This window comes from Myotis daubentonii, chromosome 16 (assembly GCF_963259705.1).
Source record: "Myotis daubentonii chromosome 16, mMyoDau2.1, whole genome shotgun sequence".
NCBI lineage: Eukaryota > Metazoa > Chordata > Mammalia > Chiroptera > Vespertilionidae > Myotis > Myotis daubentonii.
Window position 1 is genome coordinate 44,236,141 of NC_081855.1, and position 12,664 is coordinate 44,248,804.

Consider the following 12,664-nt stretch of genomic DNA (forward strand, 5'->3'; position numbering starts at 1 on the left):
TTGTCACTAATTCTGAATTATCCAAATAGGAATTGATGACGATTTACTGTAACCAGTTCTTTGGAATGGGTTAGAACCCTGGCTCTAATCAAGACCACCACATGGATTCAGTTCAAGAATGTCCCGAACATGAACCTTTTTTTAAAAATATATTTTATTGATTTTTTACAGAGAGGAAGAGAGAGGGATAGAGAGCCAGAAACATCGATGAGAGAGAGAATCCTCGATCAGCTGCCTCCTGCACACTCCCCACTGGGGATATGCCCACAACCAAGGTACATGCCCTTGACTGGAATCGAGCCTGGGACCCTTGAGTCCGCAGGCCGATGCTCTATCCGCTGAGCCAAACCAGCTAGGGCCCCAACATGAACCTTTTAATGGCGAGCCGTATTTGGCAGATAGAGCACTGAAGCGGGAGCTAAGACGCCCAGGTTCTGATCCCATCTTTCATTTGCTGTGTGTTCTTTAGCAGGTCACTTCCACTCTCTGGGCCTCAGTTCCCTCCTCTGCAATGGAAGAATATGAACAAAATGATCCCTAAATCCCTTTGCAGCTGTCTGTAGGGACAAAAAATGGATGAGGCCCAGCCGACATGGCTCTGTGGTTGAGCATCAACCTATAAACCAGGAGGTCCAGGTTTGATTCACGGTCAGGGCACATGCCTGGGTTTCAGGCTCCATCCCCAGTGTGGGGTGTGCAGGAGGCAGCCGATCAATGGTTCTCTGTCTCATCATTGATGTTTCTATCTCTCTGTCCCTCTCCCTTCCTCTCTGAAATCAATAAAAATATATTTTTAAAAGAAATGAGATGGGACCCCAGTATTTACTGATCCTCATCTGAAAAATGGGAACATGAGGATAATAATAGTAAATGAGTTGACACATGCGAAGCCCTTAGAATAGTGGCTAGCAAAGAATAAGCCTTCAGTTAATGGCTAATAATTGAAGTCTCTCTCTCTCTCTCTCTCTCTCTCTCTCTCTCTCTCTTTCTCCTTAACAAGCTTGTAAGCTTAAAGACATTAAGCAAATTCCTAAGAATAACTCAACAAGTAAATGGGGGTGACCCTTGCAGCCATTACCCACTCCAACTCATATCTGGTGAAAAGGTCTCCAATGCCCAGTTCTGATCCACTGCCTCAATCACCATCCTCCGGGACTACATGTCAGAGGACCCTCCCCTTCTCAATAAAACACCTCATATCATAAATAACATCCCTCCAAGGATGAGAGTGAAGATACAGACCTTTGAAAGCAACCAAATAAACACCCAGTTGTTTCAGATCCCTGTCCTAGCCACCCCTCCTCCTGCCCTTAGGGAATCAGCCTCCTGACTGACCTCTGGGGGGGAGCCCAGCCCTGGAAGGTGAAGCTGAGGATCCAGCAAAGGAAGAGGTTTTCTATCACCAGCACTTGTGCTAGCCCTGCCTGAGGGCAAAGGGGAAACTCAATGAGCTCACCTTGGATCTGAGGTTGGTGAGGAGAGGAAGAGAGGGGGAAGGGGGAGGAGGAAGGGGAAAAGAGGGAGAAGGAAAGGAAGACAGAAACGGGAAAGGAGAGTAAAAGCAAGACAGCCTCAAATTTCCGGAGGCTATTTCAGTTTTCTTTTCTGTTTAATGCAATTTCACGTATGATGTCAGCCAATGCCTGACTACTATTTTGGAAACTCCCCTTGGGGGCGCCCCCTCTACTGGCCTGACTTGCTATAAAGGGCCAGCCTGAGCTGCAGAGAATCCCTGCAAAGGATCCTAAGACAGCACAGGATCTCCCACAGCCTCTACCCACAGGTACCATGAAGGTCTCCGCAGCTGCCTTCGCTGTCCTCCTCGCCGCAGCCGCCTTCTGTGCTCCTGCATTGGCCTCCCCATGTAAGTCCCAGTCCTGACCACCTGAGTCAGCCCTCAGGCTAGCCCAGACCTTGCATATACTGTCTGGACCCTATGATTTTCATTCTTACTTATTGCTTTTCTCTGATGCCCAGTGGCCCCTGATGGATCTCTGAGCCACTTTATGGCAAGGACCCTCTGATTAACTTTTCTGTGTTTTCAGCGTCTACACCCCAAGCTTGCAGGCACTCACTGAGCGTGGACTGATGCTGGGGTTATTAGTAGGAAGGGGCAGCTCAAGCTGACCTAAAAACATGACTCATGCCTGCCTAACACCAGCAAGGTTTCTAAGAAACTTATAAGCAAGTAACTAAAACCCTCCTGGGACAGTCATATTTCCCCCCATTTCATAGAGGGATAAAATGGGGCTTGAGAAAGGATAATGAAAGCTAATTAAATACCTACTATTTGTCAAGTATTATGCTGATTGCTTTACATATATCATCTTATTTAATACAACTATTCTTTTTAAAAAAACATATTTTTATTGATTTCAGAGAGGAAGGGAGAAGGAGATAGAAACATCATGATGAGAGAGAATAATTGATCAGCTGCCTCCTGTACACCCCACACTGGGAATTGAACCCACAACCCAGGCATGTGCCCTGACCAGGAATTGAATCATGAACTCCTGATTCATAGGTTGATGCTCAACCACTGAGCCACACCGGCCAGGCTCACAACTATTCTTTCAGTAGCTGTCCTTGACTTACAGATGGGGAAACAGAGGGAGGCCCAGAGAGGTTAAGTAATTTGCCAGGTTCACACAGCTAGGAAGTAGGGAATCTGGTATTCAAACTCAGTTCTATTTGGCTCTTAAACACTCCTACTCTGCTGGGAAATGGCAACTGACATTTCCTAGGATCATTCTGAATTAATTGACCAACAAAAAGTCCTCCTTCTCTGATACGGCCCTTCTTACTATGCCTCAGCCACGGCTCCTACCATCCACCATGCACCTCCAGTCTGAGTTTTGGAAGCCTCTCCCCAGCCCACCCTAGGTCTCAAAGAAACCAAGTTCTGAATCCACTGAGGATCCCAGGAGGACAAGATAAGGCCAGAGGGCACAATACAAGTTAGGAAGAGGCCCAGCATGTACTGAGAGCCAAAGGCATGAGGGTGATGGTGCAGAGAGAAGGGTACAAGCGAGGCACAAGAATTGGGTGAGGGATTGGGGAGATCCTCTCAGTCCTCTGTTGGAATTCCACTCTGTCACTGTGTGTCAATGGCAAAGTGACTTTACCTCTCTGAGCCTCAGTTTTAGCCAAAGGATGAAAATAGTCTATTTAAGATAAATCATATAAAGTACCCAGTGCACTGGCAATGAATACAAGGGTCTCTTCCTTCCTTCTCCCAGATGCCTCGGACACCACACCCTGCTGCTTTGCCTACATCTCGCGCCCACTGCCCCGTGCCCACCTCCGGGAGTATTTCTACACCAGCAGCAAGTGCTCCATGCCGGCAGTCGTGTGAGTCTCAGTCCCATGGGACCCTCCAGCGGGGTGCAGAGCCTATCCCCCTAGGAGCCCTCTAGAGGATGCCCCATCCACTGGGGCCCATCCTCTAGCTGCTCAAATAGCACGGCTCCTCCAACTCCAGCTTCAGATTCCCCAGCTATCATGAAAAGGATCAGACAGGGTGATCTTGGAGGATCTTCCCCACTCTGATGTACTAGGTTAGGTCTCTGATCTTTACAGTTGTGACTTTTACTTGAACATCATCTGCAATGATCTTGTATGGAGATCAATTTGGTCATCACTTTCCCGTTAAGAACTTCACAGTTGCCTATACCCACAACCTATCAAATCCACCCCAGAGGAACTAAGGAGAGGTCAGAAGTCAGGGTCCTAGTTGCAGTCACTTGTGCAAAAAACACACACAACTTGATTGATTGGTGGAGAAATAATAAAATGAGATTCTTCTTTAAATCTGAAAGCTAATGCATTTGAAAAAATCAAATAATCCCTACTACCTAGGAAGTGCCTACTGTGTGTCAAATGTCTTACATGCATTATCTAGACCCAGGGCCAGAGACTTGGGAGAGCACACAGAAAAGAAAGGCAGCAACTTTGAGTAATTCTCAAGGGACAGGTGAGGGTGGAGGCTCCCATGAGACAGAGCAGGAAAAGAGGTAGGTGGGATAGCTAAGATCTGGAAACAGCCTAAGTGCCCATCTGTAGATGAATGGATTAGAAAACTGTGGTACATCTACACGATGGAATACTATGCTGCTATAAAAAAGAAGGAACTCTTACCATTTGCAACAGCATGGATAGAACTGGAGAGCATTATGCTAAGTGAAATAAGTCAGTCAATGAAGGAAAAATACCACATGATCTCACTCATTTCTGGATAATAAAGACCATTATAAACTTATGAACAAAAATAGATACAGAGGCAGAGCTGCCTCGAACAGACTGTCAAACTACAGCAGGAAGGCCGGGGAGGGTGGGAGGGCAGGAGGGGGGTGGGTAAGAGATCAACCAAAGGACTTGTATGCATGCATATAAGCATAACCAATGGACATAAGATACTGGGGGGTAGGGGAGGCCAGGGGATTGTCAAGGGCGGGGGGGAAAAAGGAGACATATGTAATACTCTTTGTAATACTTTAAGCAATAAAAAAAAAAAAAGAGGTAGGTGGGAAGTCAGGCAAGTGGAGCATCCCCAATATGGGGGGGAGGGACAGAAGTCTTGGCGAGAAGGGACTATTCTCCAGTGTCCCATTCTACAGGGAGGAGAAGGAAATGGGGGCCTGAGCAACCCTGACCCCAAATGTTGGTTTCCTGACCTTTTGATTTCCTGGCCACAGGCCAAGGGGGCAGAGGAGAGCAGATGATGGTAAACCAGCAGGATTTCCTGTGTGCCACCCAGCTTAACAAGAGCAGGGTCTGGGTCTGAAGCTGTCTTACCACCCCAAATAAGAAAATAAACACTAGGAGGTGCAAGAACCCAGAATATGGCTTCTGCTCCCTTTCTCTTCTCTGCCTGCTAGGGTGGGAGAGAGATGGTCACGGGGCTCTGAGTGAGGCTCAGAACAGGGAAGCAGCTTCCCTGAGAGCAAAGACTACCCATGACAGAGCATGGAATGGGGCCAAGAAACCCTCATTCTCACCAGACAACCTAAGCCTTCATTTTTATCTGAAAACATCCTGAAGGAGAAGCCAAAACAAGAAAGGTCCAAGTTGGCAGGGCTAGCCCCAAAGTGGCCGGTTAAATGATAGAAGTGCTTTGACACTGCAAATATCTCAGTGTCCTCAACCTCTCTGAGCCACAGTGCCCTGTACCAGGATCTTTGGTCTCATGTTGCTCTGATCCACCCTAAAGCAGAGGTCCCACAGCATTCCAATGACAACAACAGCACATGCATGCTATTTTCAAAACCACATACTATCTCATTTGACCTTCACAATAACTGTGCAAAGTAGGTATTGTTTCTGTCCACATTTTGGAGATCTGCGAATAGACTCAGAGGCCCTAAGCGATTTGCCAAAGGTAATCCAACTAGTAAGTGGTGAAATCAAGACTCCAGTTTATGTCCTTCCCTCATTCACCACACATGCATAGATGTATTCATTTGTTGAGTTTCTACCCTGTGCCAGGCACTGTGTTATCTAAAGCCAAATTATATGGGTGTTTTTTTTTTAAATATATTTTATTGATTTTTTACAGAGAGGAAGGGAGAGAGATAGAGAGTTAGAAACATCGATGAGAGAGAAACATCGATCAGCTGCCTCCTGCACATCTCCTACTGGGGATATGCCCGCAACCCAGATACATGCCCTTGACCTGCCGGGAGCCGGTCCATCCTTGCTGTTTCAAGGGACCTGGCATATATGGCATACTGTTCTTAATATGTTTGCTCACCTTCTTGGCGCTGTGTTTTAACCAAGGTCACCTCTCCGAGAAAGGTTGTTTCCCCAGGTAGGGATTTTCCCCTGAAGTTAGGGAGAGAATAAAACCTTTTAACTAAGTGCCAGGCGGGTAATTAATCATTTTAACTACGAACAATCATGCTTAAACTACATAATCTTTTCTCCCTGGAATGGAGATAAGAAACGCCCTAACCTTTGTAATAGAGATTGATAGGATTGAATCAACTGGTATAAATACAGTTGTAACAAGACAGAAACACACAGAACTCAGAACACAGGGCTTGGAAGACAGGACCAAGAGAGACAGAGCCTAGGCACAGAACCTACACAGAACGTTCTCTAGAGACAGAAGAACTTCGCTGGAGAGAGCATGCCGGAGGATCCTGGACAGGGACTGGCCTCAGAGCCTGGAGGCAGAGCCTGGCGAGAGAGCATGGCAGGGGATCCTGGACTGAACCTGACTGCGGAGATTGGCAGGAGAGCCTGACTAGAACCTGGTGACTGGACCTGCCTGGAGAACCTGGACCGAACCTGGCTGGAGATCCTAAGCAGAACCTCTCTGGAGATCCAGACCAGAACTTGGCTGGAGATCCTGGCTAGAGATCCTGGCTAGGCTGCTGATCAACTGAACTCTGCCTCCGTGTCCTTCCTTCTTCGCCGACTCCGTCCACACCTTTGGGAATCCCTGGAACAGGATTCCCTTAGGTAAGCCGCCCCATTGAGAACCTCCACACTCGGGACGGATCAGACTCCACCGTAGGAAGAGGGTGGATAGTCTTCGCCGACTCCGTCCACACCTTTGGGAACCCCTGGAACAGGATTCCCTTAGGTAAGCCCCCCCCCCCCATTGAGAACCCCACACTCGGGACGGATAGGACTCCACCAGGGTGCTACAGACCCCCCTATAGAAGATAAGTAGGGTAAGAAGGTGGATAGTACAGAACTTAGATTGAGAAGATGTGCCATACTGAGTCCAAAGAAAGAAGACTCTGTATTGATCCTTAGATTGAGAAGATGTGCCATACTGAGTCCAAAGAAAGAAGACTCTGTATTGATCTTTAGATTAAGAAGATGTGCCATACTGAGTCTAAAGAAATAAGACTCTGTATTAATCTTTTAACACATATGCTTGCTAGCAGAGGAATTAAGGTTACTCCCAGTCAGACAGAAGTATGTCCATGCTTTTCTGAGGAAGGAAAGGTGCCGGAAAGGTAAATGTAGAGGCATGGGAGAAGGTAGGCCCAAGGAGCCTTATCCTTAACCCCACTGCAGCCTTTCCACCCTGGGAAAGTGCAGGATTGGCAAGCTCTCCCTGGGATGATAGATCAGGACTCGGGTAATAGCGGAAAGCGCCAATCCTACTCTTAAAATGGATATAAGAGAGCATTTCAGGTTTTTCTTTTTAATGCCTGCTTTTAAAAAATAAAAAAGGGGGAATTTGCCGGGAGCCGGTCCATCCTTGCTGTTTCAAGGGACCTGGCATATATGGCATACTGTTCTTAATATGTTTGCTCACCTTCTTGGCGCTGTGTTTTAACCAAGGTCACCTCTCCGAGAAAGGTTGTTTCCCCAGGTAGGGATTTTCCCCTGAAGTTAGGGAGAGAATAAAACCTTTTAACTAAGTGCCAGGCGGGTAATTAATCATTTTAACTACGAACAATCATGCTTAAACTACATAATCTTTTCTCCCTGGAATGGAGATAAGAAACGCCCTAACCTTTGTAATAGAGATTGATAGGATTGAATCAACTGGTATAAATACAGTTGTAACAAGACAGAAACACACAGAACTCAGAACACAGGGCTTGGAAGACAGGACCAAGAGAGACAGAGCCTAGGCACAGAACCTACACAGAACGTTCTCTAGAGACAGAAGAACTTCGCTGGAGAGAGCATGCCGGAGGATCCTGGACAGGGACTGGCCTCAGAGCCTGGAGGCAGAGCCTGGCGAGAGAGCATGGCAGGGGATCCTGGACTGAACCTGACTGCGGAGATTGGCAGGAGAGCCTGACTAGAACCTGGTGACTGGACCTGCCTGGAGAACCTGGACCGAACCTGGCTGGAGATCCTAAGCAGAACCTCTCTGGAGATCCAGACCAGAACTTGGCTGGAGATCCGGGCTAGAGATCCTGGCTAGGCTGCTGATCAACTGAACTCTGCCTCCGTGTCCTTCCTTCTTCGCCGACTCCGTCCACACCTTTGGGGACCCCTGGACCTGCTGGGGTTGGACCCCGGCATTGACCGGAATCGAACCTGGGACCTTTCAGTCCGCAGGCCGACGCTCTATCCACTGAGCCAAACCGGTTCCGGCGATGGGGGGTTTTTTTGAAAGGGGGGGTGGTTTTTTAATTTTTCAATTAGAATCGACATTCAATATTATATTAGTTTCAGGTATACAGCATAGTGGTTAGACATTTATATAACTTATAAAGTGACGACCGCCCCCCCCCCCCCCGTAAGTCTAGTCCCCACCCGGTACTATACGTAGTTATCACAATACAATTGACTATATTCCCTATGCTGGACTTTGTATCCCTGTGACTATTTTGTAACTGCCAATTCATACTTCTTTTTAAAAATATATATTTCTATTGATTTCAGAGAGCAAGCGAGAGGGCGAGAGAGATAGAAACATCAATGATGAGAGAGAATCATTGATCAGTTGCCTCCTCACGCCCCACACTGGGGAACAAGCCCGCCTCCAGAGCATATGGTCTCACCGGGAATCAGACCATGACCTGCTGGTCGATGCTCAACCACTGAGCCATGCTGGCTGGCCCCAATTCATACTTCTTAATCCCTTCACCTGTCCCCCAGCCCCCAACCCCTCTCTCATCTGGGACCATCAGTTTGTCTTCTGTACCTATGAGTTTGTTTCTGTTCTGATAGTTCATTTACTTTGGGGTTTTTTTAGATTCCATGTATAAGTGAAATCATAAAGTATTTGTCTTCTCTGTCTGACTTATTTCACTTAGCATATACCTTCTAGGTCCACTCATGTTGTTCAGGGCCCTTTCAAGGGACATAGTTAGGGAATGAGTAAGTGGATCTCGTATTATTAATCCAGTCCAACATTTATAGCTTCTTCCTCTATAGCAGAGCTCATAACCTTGGGTAAACATTCTAATCATCTGAGGAGCTTTGAAAAGATACTAATGCCCAGGCCCCTGACAGGTTTGTTTTACCACCTCCAGTCTCCCTCTTGCTCAGCCATGACCAAGTTCCCAGAGAACGCCTCTTTTTCTCTGCATCTGGAGCACCCAGTACGGGGTCCGAAACAGAGGAAAGGCTAATGGTTGACCAGTTCAACCCTGGGCTCCTCGGGCTTGTATCCCTTTTGCTCTCCAGGTGGCATGTGTGTGTGAGAGAATTACAATGCACACAACTCTGCTTCTAACCTGGAGCCCTTTTGAATCAACAGGAAAGGATATGTCCTTTCCTTAAAAGCCACAGATAAAATCTTACGGAGCTCCAAAAATGACCTACCCAGTATCTTCATCATCTCTTGTGCCTCAATCCATGTCATTCCTAAAACTGGCTGTCCCAGGGCTGACCAGGTCTCTCTCCTCTCTTCTCCCACAGCTTAATCACCCGAAAGAACCGTCAGGTGTGTGCCAATCCAGAGAAGAGATGGGTGCGGGAGATTGTCAACGCTTTGGAGATGAGCTAGGATGAAAGGCGCCTTAAACCCAGAATTTACACAACTTTCTTACTGCTTCTCCCCAATCCCCGGCTCCCACGCTGATTGCACTACACAGCATAGTGGCAGTTATAAAAGCCTCCCCACCAAAGCCCCCAGGAGCTCCTGGGGCTCTGAATTGTGCACAGAAAATCTCTGGCCTTGGAGCTGCAGGTGCCTCAGCTCAGGCATGGCTCTGCAATCAGGAAGTCGGCATGCCTCTGGTCAGCATGCCTCTGGAGGCGAAGAAGGGAGACAAACTGGGCTTCGATGGTAATGTCCCATGGCCAGTGCTCCAACCTCAGCCCCTCACTGGGATAGGCTGACTGGCAAAAGTGAGAAATCAGCTTTCTATTAAAATTCCCAAGACAATTTCGAAGCTGGCTCCTGGCATGATTTCTTCCTCAGGGACCCTCCTTCCTCATGAGTATTAAGCATGCAGGGGTGCACACATCTGGTGTCCTCCCTAGATTTGGGGGTGATGGCCTTGCAGTGAGCAGGGCTGGGAGCATAAGCTCTCTGAGAAGGGGCATGGGCAGGACAGTGGCTTATCTACCCTGGGGGGAAACAAGAGTCACTACATCCCCACTCCCAAGTCCCCACAAATTTATTTCACTCCCTGCCACAGCACCTCCATTTCCTCAGACCTTCCCCTTCTACCCTTGTCTACCCTAGTCCTCATCCCCAGTCTTGCTCCTGGAATAGGTTTTAGTGGCAATCCCAACACCTCAGTTCTTTCAAATAGAGGGAGTAAAGACGTGAGAGTACTCCAACTTCCCCATCGATGTGCCCCTTCGTGTGAACATATATTGACAATATATATCTTTGTAATTATAGAGAGCATAGCTGAGTGCTCACTGTGTGCTGGGCATTGCCAGCCCCTTACATTCATCATCCCTCATCCCCACAACCCTTTGGGGGAAGCAGTATTATCAACCATGTTTACAGTTGGGAAAATCCTTGGCAAGAGAAGGAAATAACTTGCCCAAACCCCAAAGTAAAAGAAGTAAAATAAAAAAGGGGGGGCATTTAAACCCATCAGGTCTTATGTCAAAGCCCAGGCTTTTTTTTAACCCTTAATTTGTAAAACTTCAAACCTACAGAAATTTGCAAGACTGTACCCATTAACCTTCATCTAGATTTGAATGTTAACATTTTACCATATTTGCTTTATCTATATGCATATGTGCGTGTGTGTGTGTGTGTGTGTGTGTGTGTGTGTGTGTGTGTGTGTGTATACTAGAGGCCTGGTGCACAAAAATTTGTGCACTCGGGGCAGAGGGGGGTCCCTCAGCCCGGCCTGTGTCCTCTCGCAGTCTGAGACCCCTCGGGAGATAACGACCTGCTGGCTTAGGCCTGCTCCCAGGTGGCAGAGGGCAGGCCCAATCCCTAGGTGCAGCCCCTGGTTGGGCTCAGAGCAGGGCCAATTGGGAAGTTGGGGCACCGCCCCGTCATGCACAGAGCAGGGCGGATTGGGAGGTTGCGATGCCACCCTCAGTCACGCTCAGGGTAGGGCCGATTCGGGGGTTGGGGCACCGCCCCATCACACTCAAGGCAGGGTCGATGGGGAGGTTGCGGCGCCACCCCGTCATGCACAGAGCAGGGCCAATCAGGGGGTTGGGGCGCTGACCCGTCACTCACAGAGCAGGGCCCATCAGGGGGGTTGGGGCTCCATACCCTGTCATGCACAGAGCAGGGTTGATCAGGGGGTTGGGGAGCTCCCCCCGTCACACACAGAGCAGGGCCCATCAGGGGGTTGGGGATCTCTCCCCTGTCACGCACAGAGCAGGGCCGATCAGGGGGTTGGGAAGCTCCCCCCATCACACACAGAGCACAGCCGATCAGGGGGTTGGGGAGCTCCCCCCTGTCACTCACAGAGTAGGGCCGATAGGGCAGTTGGGGCACCGCCCCGTCACACACAGAGCAGGGAGGATCAGGGGGTTGGGGTGCCGTACCCTGTCACACTCAGGGCAGGGCCGATGGGGAGGTTATGGCTCTACTCCGTCACACACAGAGCAGGGCCCATGGGGGGGGTTGGGGCACTGCACCCTGTCACACACAGAGCAGGGCCGATCAGGGGGTTGGGGCGCCGCACCCTGTCACACACAGAGCCGCAGGGCAATCAGGGGGTTGGGGAGCTCCCCCCTATCAGGCACAGAGCAGGGCTGATCAGGGGGTTGGGGCGCCTTTCCCTGTCATGAACAGAGCAGGGCGGATAGGGAGGTTGCGGCCCCGCCCCGTCACACACAGAGCCGCAGGGTGATCAGGGGGTTTGGGCGCTGCCCTCTGTCACGCTGATCCCGGTGCCGGGAGGCATATTACCCTTTTACTATATAGGACAGAGGCCTGGTGCCCGGGTGGGTGCCAGCTGGTTTGCCCTGAAGGGTGTCCTGGATCAGGGTGGGGGTCCCCACTGCGGTGCCTGGCCAGCCTGGATGAGGGGATGATGGCTGTTTGCAGCTGGTCACACACCCTTCAGGTTGGGGGTACCGCTTGGGTGCCTGGCCAGCCTGGGTGAGGGGCTGATGGCTGTTTTCAGGCTGGCGGGTGACTGAAGCTCCCAACCGCTCCTTTTTTCCTTTTTTTTTATTCTGGGCCAGCTTTAGCTCTGAGGCTTGGCTCCAGCTGAAAGCAGGTATCTGGTTTGTTTGGGTTCTATAATTGAAACACTGTTTCAACTCTAGCTCTGAGATCCCGCTGGCTGAAAGCAGGTTTCTGGGGTTTTGTTTAGCTTCTATATTTGTAACAATGTTTCAAACTGCAAGCTCAGAGGCCAGCAGAGGCAGGCGGGGAACACTGGATTCCTCCGTCACTGAAGCAAGCAAGGCTCGTGTTCGCTTCAAGCTGCCTGGCTGCCGGGCGCCATCTTGGCTGGCAGTTAATTTGTATATCGCCCTGATTAGCCAATGGGAAGGGTAGCGGAGGTATGGCTAATTACCATGTTTCTCTTTTATTAGATAGGATATATATATATATGTATATATATATGTATATGTATGTATATGTATATGTATATGTATATGTATATGTATATGTATATATGTATATATAGTTTGTATAATACATTTTTTTTCCAAATTTGAGAGTAAGTTGCAGATGTGATATCACTTCACCCCTAAAAGTTTCAGTACATATTTCACACTCAGGAAACCTAACATTGACACAATACTATTTTCTAAAACACAGGCCATGATCAAAGGCCACAATTGTCCCAATGTCTTTTACAGC

At 48.8% G+C, this 12,664-nt stretch overlaps 1 protein-coding gene and 1 long non-coding RNA gene across 2 annotated transcripts in view; both read left to right on the forward strand.

Annotated features, from left to right (window-relative positions):
- The window catches only part of LOC132218786 (uncharacterized), a 449,343-nt gene that overhangs the window by 396,468 nt on the left and 40,211 nt on the right, over window positions 1-12,664 (forward strand). The window lies entirely within an intron of this gene.
- Window positions 1,706-9,815, forward strand: CCL5 (C-C motif chemokine ligand 5). Its single transcript, XM_059670485.1, has 3 exons — window positions 1,706-1,864; window positions 3,240-3,351; window positions 9,340-9,815. The coding sequence occupies exons 1-3, from the start codon at window positions 1,789-1,791 to the stop codon at window positions 9,425-9,427; spliced, it is 276 nt and encodes a 91-aa protein (XP_059526468.1). The 5' UTR covers window positions 1,706-1,788; the 3' UTR covers window positions 9,428-9,815.